Source organism: Felis catus, chromosome D3, assembly GCF_018350175.1.
Source record: "Felis catus isolate Fca126 chromosome D3, F.catus_Fca126_mat1.0, whole genome shotgun sequence".
NCBI classification, from domain to species: Eukaryota; Metazoa; Chordata; class Mammalia; order Carnivora; family Felidae; genus Felis; species Felis catus.
This window is the reverse complement of record NC_058379.1, coordinates 41,424,449-41,440,058: the sequence shown is the minus strand read 5'-3', so window position 1 is coordinate 41,440,058 and position 15,610 is coordinate 41,424,449. Positions and strand designations below refer to the sequence as shown.

The window sequence follows — 15,610 nt, the reverse complement described above, 5'->3', positions numbered from 1 at the left end:
GAAAAAACATTTGCATTACAGGAGTCCCAGAAGGAGAAAGAGAAAGGTGTAGAAAACTTGTTTGAAGAGATAACTGAAAATGTCCTTAACCTAACAAGGAAAATAGATATCCAAGTCCAAGAAGCCTAGAGAGTTCCGAACAAGATGAACCCAAGGAGGTCAATACCATGACACATAATAATTAAAACGCCAAAGGTTAAAGATAAACAAACAAACAAAGAAAAAAGATCCTAAAAGCAGCAAGAGAGTACAAAAAGTTACCTAGAAGGGAAAACCCTGTAAGACTGATTTTTCAGCAGAAACTTTGCAAGCCAGGAGTGGCATGATATATTCAAAGTGTTGAAAGGAAGAAACCTACAATCAAGAATGGTTATCATTCAGACTTAAAGGAGATATAAAGAGTTTCCCAGACAAAAGAAAGAGGAATTTATAACCATTAAACCAACCTTACAAGAAATGTTAAATGGATTTCTTTAAGTGGTAAACAAATGGCCATAATTACACATAAGAAAATGTGAATAAAAAGATGTAAAATATGACCACATATAAATAAAATGTGGAGAAGGGAGTACAAGGGAAGAGAAGGGGTAAACAAAGAAATTTTTTTCTGTTTGTTTTTTGGGGGGGTTTTAATAATGTGTTTGAACTTAAATGATCATCAAATTAATATGGACTGCTATTTACTTAGGATGCTATATATGAACCTCATGATAATCACAAACCCAAAACCTATAATAGATATACAAAAAAATAAAGAGAAAGAAAGAAAGTAAAACAAAACACTGTAGATACTCAATGATCACAAAGAAAGAAAGCAAGAGAAGAAGAAAGGAATAAAGAAGAGCTGAAAACAGAATTTTTAAATGTCAATAAGTATATACTTATCAATAATTACTTTAAGTGTAAATATCCTAAATGCTCCAATCAAAAGACAGAGTGACAGAATAAACTAAAACGCATCTGTATGCTGCCTATAAGAATAAAACAAAACTCATATGTATGCTGCCTATAAGAGACTCACCTCAAACCTAAAGATGCATACAGACTGAAAGTGAAGGGATAGAAAAACATTCACCATGCAAATGCAAGTGAAAAAAAAAAAGCTGGGGTCACAATACTTACATCATACAAAACAGACTTTAACACAAAGACCATAACAAGAGACAAAAGCATTACATAGTGATAAGGGAGTCAATCTAACATGAGGATATAACAATTATAAATATCTATAGACCCAACACTGCAACACCTAAATACATAAGGCAAACATTAATGGACATAAAGGAAGAAACTGATGGTGATACAATAATAGTAGGGGACTTTAACACTCCATGTGCATCAATGGATATATCATCCAGACAGAAAATCAATAAGGAAACATCTTTGAATGACGCATTAAACCAGATGATCAAAACATACAGAACATTTTATCCAAAACAACAGAATAAACATTCTTTTCAAGTGCACATGGAACATTCTCCAAAACAGATCACTTGTTAGGCAAGAAAATAAGCCTCAATAAATTTAAGAAAACTGGAATCATACCATGTACTTTTCCAAAAAAGACATACATGGCCAACAGACACATGAAAAGATGCTCAACATCACTCATCATCAGAGAAATGCAAATCAAAACCACAAGGAAATACACACACACACACACACACACACACACACACACACCCCGTTAGAAAGCTAAAATCAAGAAGACAAGAAACAAGTGTTGGCAAGATGTGGAGAAAAAGGAACCCTTGTACACTGATGGTGGGAATGTAAATTGGTACAGCCACTTTAGAAAATAGTATGGATATTCCTCAAAAAATTAAAAATAGAACTACCATATGATCCAATAATTCCTCTACTGGGTACAGTAAAACCTTGTTCTGTGAGCGTTCCACAAACAAGGAAACATAAATTTTAACTTGATAAAACAAGCCATGTCTTGCAATACAAGCATTACGTGACGCCAAACATCACATGATCACAACTGAGGCAATGGTTCTTTCTCTTTGCGAGATTGTGGGTGATCATCTTTCATGCTCAGACGCTCGGTCGCAGGCCGTGGTGTTTGGCAGAAATCAGTGATTTTTCAGAACTTTGGAAGTTGCCCACAACTGGCACTACTGTATTTTTTGTCACTTCAAAGAACTTATGGAAAGTCCTTTGTTTTACCATACAAGAGTAAGCTTAGGAATGCTTTGCTTCATTCTAGGTCAGGCTGCCGACAGATATAGACCCTTTCCTCTGCTGCCTTATTGCCAGTTACATTAAATACAGTATATGACAAGAGTTTATTAATACTCTACTGTAGTCAACATATATTAGTGATAGTGAGTCATCCTACACAATAACCCTCCTCTCTCTGCACCAGCCATGAAGATTTTCAAAAGTGACTGAAGGTTAATTTGTTTATTTTTGTTTATATTCTGTATTTTATTATTTTGTATTATATTACAGTATTTTAATCATTTTTGTATGAATATTTTTGGGTTGTGGAACAAATCATCTGAGTTTCCATTATTTCTTATGGGGAAATTCACTTTGATATACAAGTGCTTTAGATTACAAGAATGTTTCGGGAATAAATTACACTCTCAAACCAAGGTTTTACTGCATTTACCCAGGGAAAATGAAAACACCATTAGAAAAGATATATGCACCCCCATATATTTAATGCAGCATTTTTTGCAACAGCCAAGACATGGAAGCAACTAAGTGTGCATCAGTAGATGAATGGATAAGGAAAATGTGATGTATATACACAATGGAATATTACACAACCAAAAAAGGATGAGATCGTGGCACTTGAGACAATTTGGATGTTATCTAGAGGGTATTATGCTAGGTAAAATAAGTCAGACTGAGAAAGACAAATAGCATATGATTCTACTCATAAATGGAATCTAAAAAAACAAAAACAATGAATAAACAAAAATCAGAATCAGAAAAGTAAATACAGAGAACTGATGGTTGCCAGAGGGGAGGGTGTGGGAGGCTAGCAAAACAGGTGAAGGGGAGTAGGAGATACAGGAGGAATATGTTCTAATACACACACAAATGCGCACACACACACACACAAATACTACTACTACTGCTACTACTATTACTACTACTACTAATAATAATAATAATAAAAAGAGGGTAGGAGGAAACTTTGGAAGGTGATGGATATGTTTATGGCCTTGATAGTGATGATGGTTTCACAGATGTATACTTATCCCCATACTCCTATGTTGTACGCATTAAAGATGCATCAGTTTTTACATATCAATCACACTTCAATAAATCGTTTAAAAATAAATAAAAGTGTGGGTTTTGGAGTGAAACAGACTGGGGTTCAGGTCCCAGTTTTGCCACTTATTAGCAGTGTGACTTTGACTAAATCATTTGAATTCTCTGAATCTCACTTTACTCATCTGTAGAATTAGGACACCATGGATAGAATAATATGATGTCTGGGATTGTCTTTTTAATAGTCCAGGTGGGAGGAGTGGGCAGGGGTATAAAGTAATCAAAACTGGTCACAGGTTGATAATTGTTGAAGTTGAATGATGGGTATATAAAGGTTCATTATATCATTCTCTTATTTTGTGTATGTTCTAAATTTCTATATTATAAAGCTTAGAAAAATTAATTTGAAAATATGAATGCCTCACCAGAAGACATGGGTAATCAAAAGGAACTGTTGATAATTCATGAAAGAAATACAAATGGCCTAGTATTTTTAAATGTTTTATTTTACTGATAATTTTTTTAAGTTTATTTATTTATTTTGAGAGACAGAGAGAGAGAGGGGGAGAATCCCAAGCAGGCTCTGCACTATCAGCACAGAGCCCAATGCAGAGCTCAAATTCATGAACCACGAGATTATGACCTGAGCTGAAATCAAAACGCAGATTCTTAACTGACTGAGCCATCCAGGTGACCCTTACTAATAATTTTTAAATGCAAATTTTACAAATAAAAATAGTACCTCTTAAGTGATGCCCCAAACCAACAACAACAACAAAGTTTGTGGACTGATCATATCTGATTTCAAGATGTTTTATAAACTATAGTAATCAAGATAGTGTGGAAGTGGCATAAATAAAGGCATAGCTTAATGGAACAAAACTGGAGTGCCTGAATGGCTCAGTCGGTTCAGCATCAGACTCAATTTCAGCTCAGGTCATAACCCCAGGGTCCTGGGATCGAGCCCTAAATGGGGCTCTGCACTGAATGTGGAGCCTGCTTAAGATTCTTTCTCTCTCTCTCTGCCCACCCCCCAAAAATGAAAATAAAAATAAAAACAAAACAAAATGAAACAAAACTAAGAATCTCACAATAGACACATATATCTCTGTCAATTGTTTTGACAGATGCCAAGGCAATTCAGTAGCAGAAAAGAAAGATTTATCAACAATTAGTGCCGTATGAACTGGTTATACATTTGGAAAAAAATAAATGTTGACATTTACCTCACACTATACATAAAAATAACTGTAAACAGATCACAAACCAAATTGTATAAAACTTCTAGAAGAAAAAATAATAGAAAGTGTTAATGATCTTGGGTTTAGTTAAGATTTTTTTAAATAGGACACAAAAATCACAAACTAAAAAAAGGAAAAAAAAACACAAACAGAACTTTGTCAATATTTTCTCTTTAAAAGACACTGTTATACAACTTACAAGATATAGATCAATTCCTCAAAAACCACAAATTATCAAAAAACTACCAACACGAAATAGATAATGTGAATAATCCCATAACTATTAGATGAATTTATAATTAAAAGCTCCCTAGGGGCGACTGAGTGGCTTAGTTGATTAAGCGTCCAACTTTGGCTCAGGTCATGATCTCACGGTTTGTGAGTTCAAGCTCCACATCACACTCTGTGCCGACAGCTCAGAGCCTGGAGCCTGCTTCAGATTCCGTGTCTCCCTCTCTCTCTGCCTCTCCCCTGCTCACACTCTGTGTCTCTCTCCCAAAAATAAATAAACATTAAAAAAATATTTAAAAAGAAAATGGAAGGGAAAGAGGGGAGAGGAAAGGAGGGGAGGGAAAGGGAGGAAAGGAAAGGCAAGGGAAGGCAAGGAAAGACAAGGGAAGAAAATGGGGAGGGAGAGAGAGACAGAGAGAGAAAGAACTGTCTAGAGGAATTCGCACACAAAAAAATTCTACAACTAATAAATGGTCACAGGATACAAAATCAACACACAAAAATTAATCACATTTTATTTAGTAACAAAAACATGCAGAAACTAAAATTTAAAACACAATACCATTTACAATTGTGCCAAAGAAAATGAAACGCTTAGGTGTAAATTTGACCACAGCATGTACAGTGGGGTGGCAGTGTGGTATGGGATTGAGGAAGACAGGTTAGCAGTGATGAACATAAGTAGAACTAAAAGTGAAAAAAAAAAAAAAGACATGCAAGGATCTGTATGCTGAAAATTACAAAATACTGTTTAAAAAATTCAAAGAAGACCCAAATAAACAGAGAGCTTTAGCAGGGTTTTAAAGATTCAATATAGTAAATACATCAATTTTTCCTAAATTGATATATATAGATTTAATTTATCCCTATGAAAATTCCAACAATATTTTGTAACCAGCAACAGGCAGAATAATAGCACCCCAAAGATATACATGTCCTAATTCCTGGGTGTAAGAGTTGTGTATCTTGACAATAGTGATAATTACACAAATCTGCATGTGTGATGAAACTGCACAGCCCTATACACACACTGGTCCATGTAAAACTGGTGAAGTTTAAATAAGCTCTGTGGATAGTTCCAATGTCAATTTCCTGACTTTGATATTGTACAACAGTTATTCAAGATGCAAGATGTTACCATTGGGGGAAACTAGATAAAGGGTACACAGGACCTCCCTACATATATTTCTGCAACTTCCTGTGAACCTATAATTTAAAAAAAAAAACTTTAAAACAAACAAAAGACGTTGCTGAGAAAATTAAAAGGCAAATCTCAGACTAGGAAAAAACATCTTAAAACCTATTAAACAGAGAACTTGTATCAAGTATATATAAAGAACACTTACAACTCAATAATATAAAAACAAACAACCAAATAAAAAACAGGCAATGATTTGAACAGATTCTTCACTGGAGATATACAGATAGCAAATAAGTACATGGATAGAGGCTAAAAATCATTTGTCACTAGGAAAATACAAATTAAAGCCACAATGAGCTATTACTTCATGTAATAGCTAAAATCTAAATGACCATACCAAGCATTGACAAGGATGTAAACAGGAATTCTCATTTGCTGCTTGTAGAGAATATAAAATAATACAATCACTTTGGAATACACTATTTCTTAAAAAGTTCAACTTATACCTACCATATGACCCAGACATTCCACCCTGAGGTATATATCCAAAAGAGATGAACACATAGATCTATACCAAAATTCACATACAAATGCTCACAGAGACTTTATTTATAATTTCCCCACACTAAAAACACCATAAAGGCCTACCAAAAAAATTAATGTAGGAAAATGTTAAGAATTTTCTTAATTGACCCCCAGTAACCCAGTAGAATCCCCTCTTCTTGGACTGTGAGTGGAACCTGTGAATAGGAAATATCACTCCCATGATTATGCTATATAATAAGGGAGATTATCCAGCTGGACCAACCTAATCACATAAGTCCTGTAAAAGCAGAGCCTTTTATCTGGCTGATAGCAGCGATCAGAAGCACAAGAAGGACTTGACACACCGCTGCTGGTTCTGAAAGTGGATGGGAGTGCAGCTTCCGCAAGCTGAGAGCAACCACTGCTGTGGCCCAGCAAGGAAACAAGCAACCTGTCCTACAACCACGTGGAACTGAATTCTGCCAACTATCTGAATGAAGTTGGAAGCAGATTCTTCCTGAGAGCCTCCAGATAAGAGTCCAGCTTGACCAACCCCTTGCTTTTAGCCTTGAGACCATAGGCCAAGAATCCAGTCTAGCCCACCTAGAATTCTTACCTACAGATTTGTGAGATTTAAAAAAAAAAAAAAAAAAAAAGATGGTTTTAAATCCCTATGTCTGTGGTAATTTGTTACACGATAATTAAAAAAAAAAAAAAAAAAAAAAGTGACACACACTCTGGTACCTAGATGTGGGATGCTGTGGTAATACCTAAAATGTGACTTTGAAACTGGGCAGGGGGCAGAGACTGGAAGAATTTGGAGGAGCATGACTGAAGTCCTGAACAAACTATGAGTAGAAATGTGGCAGTTAAAGATGATGCTGGTGAGAGCTCAGAAGAAGTAAGGAACATGTCACTGGAAACTAGGTGAGGGAAATCCTTGTTATATAAAGGCATAGTATGTAGCCAAATCATATCCTGCAGTTATGTGGAAAGCAGAATTCACAAGTCATAAACTTGAATATTTAGCTAAGATGTCCAAGCAAAGTGTTGAAGGTGCTTCCTAGTTTCTTCTTGCTGCTTACAGTAAAATGCAAGAGGAGATAAACTGAGGGGAAGCGTCTTAAGGAATCAAGATGCTGATTTAGGAAATTCTTGGCCTTTCCAGGTGGCAAAATATGCTAAAAGTAAGAGAGTGCTTCTGAAATCATGGCATAAAGAAATGGCTGGGTGGGTGACTGTCCAACCCTTTGATGAAACCTTGGAAAGATTAAAAGGCCAGAGTATTCAGGCATACAAAAAATCCTTCAGAGAGATGAAGAGTATTCCTAATAGATCTTCTCAACCAACCAAGAGGACTCAAGGACGTTTAAGAGGATTGGCCCTCAGTCATCTCAGGAAAAGGCAAAAAAAGAGAAGGGATTATCTTTTCAAAATCTGTGGATCTGGCTCTTGTCTGATGAGTGAATCCCCTTGAATTCGAAACAAGGTCCACAAGGTTCTTGAGAATTTTAGAGCAGCAGAAATTATACCAGCTTAGGCTGAAAGGGAGAGAGTATAAAATTAAAAGAAAGCTGTCAATTATACTCCAATTATACTCCAGTTATACTGCCAGGAAGCACGCTGATAAAAGTAGTCAGCTGTAAACACATGCTACCTTTCACAGAAAAGGAAGGATGACACAAAGGATGAAAACCAAAGCCAAGAGAGATGAACCATAGCTCAGAGGGTGGAGCCAAGAGCCCTAAGTGCTAGGAGCCAGGGTTATTGCCAGGCCTTACTAAACTTATATTGAATCCTAATCAAGGAAGTCTGCCTAGAGTTCACCTGGCTAGATTTTCAGACTGATTTGGATTTAAGTAAGGCCATTTTTTCTCCATATCTTCTTTTTTAACTAGAATAGCTATAACTCTAATGCTTTAACTGTCCTGCTATTGTATGTTGGTTGTGTTAGAAGCAGGTCACTTGTTTCTTGAGTTCCACAGGTCCACAAATGGAGAGGGAATTTTCCCAGAAGCTGTACTTAATGGATTATACCAGAAGCTTCTGTTCTAACCTGATTTAGATTTTTTAAATGAGGAGATTTGGGGCTTTTAAGTTGATGAAATTTAGATGAGATCATGGACTTTGAGTTCATGCTATAATGAAATGATACCCTTGCAAACCTTGGGAAGGGCTGAATGTATTTTACATGTGAGACAGACATGGAATTCTGGGGGCCAGAGGCTGGGCCCATGGTAGGCAAAATTCTAAGAAAGACTCCCAAAGAGCTTCACAACTGTAAAGTCTCCTCCCCTTTGAATTTGGCATTTGTTAGGGCATCTATGTACAATTCTAGAAACTGCACACAACTCCATGGTACAGAATGCAGATCAGTGATTGCCTAGGGATAAAATGTAGAGGGGTAGTTATGGTAGATGGATTATATAGGATCTTGACAAAATCTTGGGAGATAATGATAACATGTTTATTATCTTGTTTGTGATGGTGGCTTTGCAGGTACACACATAAGTCAAAGCTCATTAAACTATCCATTATAAGCATACACAATTTGTATCAATTATACCTCAATACAGCTATAGAATCATAAAAATAATCCTACAAGAGGCACCTGGGTGGCTCAGTTGGTTGAGCTTCCAACTCTTGATTTCGGCTCAGGTCATAATCTCACAGTTCAGTTCATGAGATAGAGCCCCATGTCAAGCTCTATGCTGACAGTGTGGAGCCTGCTTGGGATTCTCTCTCTCCCTCTCTCTATCCCTCCCACTCATGCTCTCTCTCTCTCTCTCAAAATAAATAAACATGTAAAATATAATCCTGCTAGACAACTCTAGAAAAGATGCCCAAATAAGATTCTCATTCAAAAGGTAGAAGATCTAGAGAAGCAGGTAAAAAAGCCTCAGTTAGTTTAGCCTCTAGTTCTATTAAATTGATCAAATAAACTGCATGTACTAATATCCTCTGGATTTCTGGAGAAAAAAGTTTTAAAGTTTACAATCTAGAAAGAACAGAATGCTTTCTTTGTAACTTCTCTGAACTCACACATTTTAGCTGCCTACTGTCTAGTAACATCATCACAGTTACTCCTACAGTTAGAAAATAAACCAAAATTTAATCAAGACTTGTTTCCTATTCTCTGTTTCTCATATTGCTTAGTGATCTCTAAGTGATCTGCTTCTCTAAACTTGTGCATCACTTTCCACCTATTCCATCCTTTAGTCTTTGACTGTATCCTGTGGTTTATTATGTTCTAATGGTTTCTTACATGAGTCTTACCTAACTCAAAGATACTTGAGGCCAAGAGTCAGTTTATTCATTCATTAATTATTGGCAGTTCTAGGTATATGCTGGTATGAGAAACATAAATAAAAATTTTTCCTACCTCCCACAATGTATTCAAGAGGATATGAATTCATCTATATGTTTGTTTGTTTGTTTGTTTTCAGTGAGCCACCTAAAGAATAAACCACTTTCTGTTTTCATGATAAATGTGAGAAAAAACCTATCTGGATAATCCATATATGTGGAAAATGGCTCTAAGGGCAAGTATAAAAGCCTCCCTTTAGAAAGAAAAAAAAAGTGGATCATGAAATAAAAGGTGTTGCCAGGAAGACTGTAAATACAGAGAAATAAGCATATACATTGAATAACTTCTAGGTACCAGGTCCTACGTTAGATACCTTCACATATGTTACTTCACTTCATAATAATCCTACTAGGTCTAAAGATTACCCTTCTTATTCCTCAGAAAACAGGGTAGCATAGTTAAATACTTATTCAGACACTCAGAAGATAAATATCAAGACTCAATATATAGATCCAGCTGATCCCACAGCCTAGTCTTTTTTTCTGACTGAGGAAAATCCATGAGCAAAAGTAGAGAGTCCTAAATTTAAATAACAACAAACAGTCCAGTTTGACTAATAATCAGGATGTATGCGGGTGATTTTGGGAGAAGAAGCTAAAAATCAAACTGGGTGCCTTATATTTTTTGTTAAAGATAGTGACCAAAAATGATTTTAATACTACAAGTGACCATTCATTTGCCTTAGCTGTCGTCCAAACTTGTCCCATGTTGTGTCACAATTATCTGATAATCAGGCCAAAGCCTAACTGGAAAAAGTAAATGGTGAATGAAAAAAATTTTTTCCTCATGTTCTCCACCCCTAGAGATAAATTTGTTTTTATACAGTCCCAAGGATTTGGACTGCTACTGAAAAAGTCCAAGAGGTTCTCCTCAAGTTCCCAGAAGCCCCAGAAGATTTAGGTAAACTCCTAGTAATATTTAGAGGGAAAGGTTGATTGTGGAGTTATCATGGTATCCTGACTTGCTTTCAAGCTGGAGGAGACTAGTCAATAGAACCATGAATTTAATTAAAACCATCTACAGAGTTCTGGGTTGGTCCATACATCCAAACACTGACAACAGGTCACCATGGTACATATAATAATTTGCACCTGTACTTACCTTATTTAATCTCTCCTTTCTAACCACTTGAATAGCTGCCTTCAAATCCAATTCTATATTCTGCAGAAGAGTTTCCTTAAAAATGTGAGCTTAAAATGACTAATCTGATTGAGGGACACATGATTGCATGGTAAATGTGCTAATGGCTTATGTCAACGGGTTTAACAGCTTGTCTGATTCTGAGTGATTCTGAGTGGAACTCGGGCTATTAGTTCAACCAATGTCACTAAAATCTCTAACAAAAAATACTGTGTTAAAAACTCAAGACTGGTGATATCATATATTGAGAAAGGTTTGTTTGGATCATTATATATAAACCATTCTAAATCGCTTCAGGCCACCCAACAGATCCTCTGATTATTAGCTAATGAGCCTATTATTAAGATCTCAGGTTCATTAGCAAACATGATACAACATAAAGTGCCTTAATTTAGGAATCAGAATTCAAGTCTTAGTTATCGCTTATTAGCCATGTCAGCTAGCTTCTATGAACCTGTTCCTTCATTATAACTACAACTTCATAAAACTGCTTTGAGGGTAAAGTGACATAACTGAAGTACAAGAACTCTGATAACCAGAGAGCTATGCCAACAGCACTGTGGTGCTTCCCAGAGTGTGGTAGGCCAGTGGTGCATGATAGGAGTCAAATGAGGTGAACTGGAGAGCATCTTCAGGGAAGGGAAGCCCCTTTAATGTAATTATAATCCTCCTCTGAATCACTATCAAGAAAAAACCCAAAGTCTCACTAAAGCTGAATATATAAAAATTCACTAAAGATATGTCTCTAGGGTACCAAACCTGAAAAGGTATGTTTAGGGTTTCTGATAAGAATGAGTTTGAGTCACAGAATTGGAAGAACTAGAATAGGACAAAGTAAATAGAGCCTATAACAAGGACAGAGCAAAGGGAGCAATTAAAGCCAGGCCCAGACCTAAGTCATGGACTAAACTCTCTGTCCTCTTCCAAGAAAACAACCAGCCCACAGTAATGTTCGCCTCTCGAAAATGTTGACATCCAAGAGAAAAATCCTATTCCCCACTGGTGCCTTTCAGACCATTGGAAGAAAAAGGCCTTATTTACTTGGTCTTTACCTTATCAACTAGAAAATCCCTTTGGTGGCTGTCTCAGTCAGTTCCAGGCTGAATAAACATTTACTCTTCAGGGTTCAGGAGGGTCAAAGATCAAGATCAGGATGCCAGCATGGTCAGGTTCTTGGTGAGAGCTCTCTTCCTGGTTCTGTCCTCACCTGGCCTCTTCTTGGTGTGTGCATGCAGAGTGAGGTTCCATAAAGCCATTAATCCTATTATGAGGGCCCTACCATGATGACCTAATCTAACTCTAATTGCTTCCCAAAGGCCACACCCCTAAGTACCATCACTTGAGGGTTAGGGTTTCAGCATATGAATTTTGGAAGGGTACAAACTTCCAAAATTTCAGTTTGTTGCACAGCGGTTGCACATAAAAACCAAGTTCCTATAAAGGGTAACAGATCATCTAGCAAAGTGTAAGAGATCTATTTTGAACCAAAATTAACATGACATGAGCCTAAAGTCTCTGAATGTAGAAAAAACATCAGAAAGGCCACCAATTAACCACCTATGGAAGTCATCAAAGAACAATGCAGAGTAACTATGAAGTTCAGAGTCAGCATGGCAGTACACAATCAAGAGCTGAAGCCCAACACTAAATATGGCCTTTGTTTTAATTTGTTTTTAGTTACTTGTTTTTAGGCAGGACCACAATGGGAATGATGGATTTCAAATCTTCCTCATGTAAGAAACCAGGTACAAGCTAGGAAATCTGATCTCAAGAAAAAGATCAAGAAAATATGATGTTCAGACAGAAAAACTCTATGGAGAGTATTCAGGTGAATGAATCTCCTGAATTTGAGTAGAGATTGTGATAGAAAACCTTTTTGACCTGAAACTGAAAAATATGCAAGCAGTTCAAACATTTATTGATCACTTAAAATATTCCAAGTCCAGTTCTAAGTGCCTTACGTGTATCAACTCATTTAATCCTCATAACAACTTAAGAGGTAAGTATTATAGGGTCACCTGGGTGGCTCAGTCGGTTAAGCATCTGACTTGGCTCAGGTCATGATCTCGAGGTTTGTGAGTTCAAGCCCCACGTCGGGCTCTGTGCTGACAGCTCGGAGCCTGGAGCCTGCTTCGGATTCTGTGTCTCCCTCTCTCTCTGCCCCTCCCCCACTTCTGCTCTGTCTCTCTCTATCAAAAATAAATAAAAATTTTTAAAGAGAGATAAGTATTATTATTGACCATTTCTATGGATGAAGAGGCTAAAGCATAGAGAACTAACTTTCTCAAAGTCTTAAGCTACTAGCTGAAAAAGTTGGGGTTCAAACCTAAGCAAGTTGGCTTCAGAATGCACTGACTGCTACACTGAACTTATTACCATCTATACAAAAGAGGCCCTTGCCTAAAGTGGCCAAGAAACTGAAAGAAACTAAGTCAAACTTTGACTAGAGGATACAAATAAAGGCTGAGTAATAGGGTCTATCCCTTTGCCTGAGCATTTCCAAGCATCCTAAAAGACTTTAAGTCTGTAAAAAAAATATGATAGAAAAGAAAATCCTAAGAAGTTTTAAAGGTAATATAAAAATCTCTGAATGAAAATATCTTATTAAATAAATTTGATAATAAAGTTCATTAGGTCAGTTGGCTAAACTCTGGTAATGAAGTCAAAGGTTAATCTTAGTCTGGCCTTTTTGTTCCCACATGGCATATGACTGTTCTGTTTTCCAGAATCATCCTTTGTTCAAAAAAGAGCCCAACACTTAAACAGGAATTACAAACAAGGCCCAGAGTTTGTACACCTTAGGAGCAGAGGTAAGACTAGAACCACTGTTTCTTAAAAAAACAAAAAAACCAAACTTCTGTGTTTTGAATACCAGACTCAGTGAATAAAAATTCTCTTTTTCTCTCAAGTATCAGGATTTGTGATGCAAAAATAAAAGTCCAAAAACTTGGTGAGGATAAAATGTTTCCACAAACTATATAAAATCTATAAATACTACAAGAAGCTGGAAAGAGTTTCAAATGAGGTTTGGAGAGGTTTGCTTCGAGTTTAATACCTTTTTCCATTTCTGTAGCAAGTTAGAGTATCCCTATAAATACAAAGTTAAGCCTATATTACCATATTCACACACTCAAAGAATGAACAAACTTCAAAAATAACACTTCTCTTTGGCAAAATCAGTAAATGAATTAATTTTGTCATATAATCATTTCAATCTAACATTTTACTTAGCAGATAAATATTTATAAAAAGGCTGTAAATTGTATAAATACTTTTGTCAAAATGCTAAGGGAAAGAAGCCAGACACAAAAGATTACATGTTCTATGATTCTGTTTACATGAAATTCTAAAAAAGCAAAACTAATGGTAGAAAACAAATCATTGTTTACCAAGGGCCAGGGGTGGGAGGAAGGGAATGACTGTAATTGGACACATGAGTTTTGGAGGTGAAGAAAATGTTCTGTATTATGACTATGGTGGTAGATAGACAACTGTATATACATTTTCTAAACCCATCGAACGCTATACTAAAAACTGGAGAATTTTATGTGAAATTATATCTCAATTTGAAAAAAGATTATACATAATAAATCAGCATGCCTTTCAAAGAATCATTTCAGTAAAAATATTTTACTTAGTAAAGAAATATTTGTGGAAAATCTGTAAATAATATAAATATCTTTTAAATCATAAGCACTGTTTATTTTCTGACATTTTTATAAGAAATATTTCTTAAATATTCTTCTAGAAAACAAAGCAAAACTATGAAGCACTTGAAAAGTGACCTTGAATGCAATTTAAAACCCTCTAAAATGTTTCATAAACACAACACAATGATGACTTGGTAGGTCTTTCAGTATTTTTTCCAGAATGTAACAGTATACCGAAGGTCATAAGTTTAGGTTGCACAGGGGCCAAGTAGACAACACAAGTGAGTAGCACGGAGCAAGTGTTAACTATAGTAAACTGCAAAACACAGGTCCCTTCCCAAGTGAGCTGCTACCAGTAGTTCCTACTTACTGATGCCAGGAAAGAATACAGACCACAGTGCAGCCAGAGCTTCTGATGTTTAAAGAAAAGCAGAAATCTAGACTTTATGTGAAATTCCCTCATTTTTTAGAATGGTGGTTTAAATTTTTTTTACAACACCATAGGGCCAAACAAAACATATCCATGGGCAGAATTACGACCTCTGGTCCACAGTGCATGCTTTCTGAACTTTTTCAATAACAAAGTCTTATCGTTTTTCTAACTGCTTGCCTTTTTATTTACAGTGAATCTGGAATAATGGGGAATACTAATGCAACTGAAGTAAATTCATCTCAAAATTACATAAAGACTAGTCATTTATGGTCTTTTGCAGAAAAACCAAGTCCTGTTTACATTTCTAAGCATACTGGTTGGTAAGAAAAGGAACAATCAGTTAGAATGAAGGAAGAAGGGGTGGGGAAAAACTGAAGAAAATCACAACTTTAAGACCACAGTCAGCTTCTAGACTCCAGAGCAACAAAATAATCCATGTGTTGAAATTTGAGAACTTCATTGCCCCAACTAGTCCAACCCGGCTGTAAATTTCGAGCAAACAATTCCAAACATTCCCCATCTGGCTTGACATAGTCTTTTAGAACCTCTGTCCAAAAAAGAGAAAAAAAAAATAAAAATTATTATTAAGAAAGGAATCAATTTCCTTTTAGCAGTTAAAAGCAAAGAACAGGGATGTTTCCTTTTAAAAAA

At 36.0% G+C, this 15,610-nt stretch overlaps 1 protein-coding gene across 5 annotated transcripts in view; it reads right to left on the bottom strand.

Moving 5' to 3' along the window:
- The window catches only part of METTL4 (methyltransferase 4, N6-adenosine), a 681,840-nt gene that overhangs the window by 615,781 nt on the left and 50,449 nt on the right, over positions 1-15,610 (bottom strand). For 3 of the 5 annotated variants that reach the window (XM_019815053.3, XM_045041662.1, XM_045041663.1), the window contains exon 9: positions 13,909-15,506. The exons of the other annotated variants lie outside the window; for them this stretch is intronic. In XM_019815053.3, coding sequence (XP_019670612.3) covers positions 15,361-15,506 — 146 coding nt within the window. In that variant the 3' untranslated portion in view covers positions 13,909-15,360. Of the gene's footprint in view, positions 1-13,908; positions 15,507-15,610 lie in introns of those variants that run through there. 5 annotated transcript variants of the gene reach the window in all.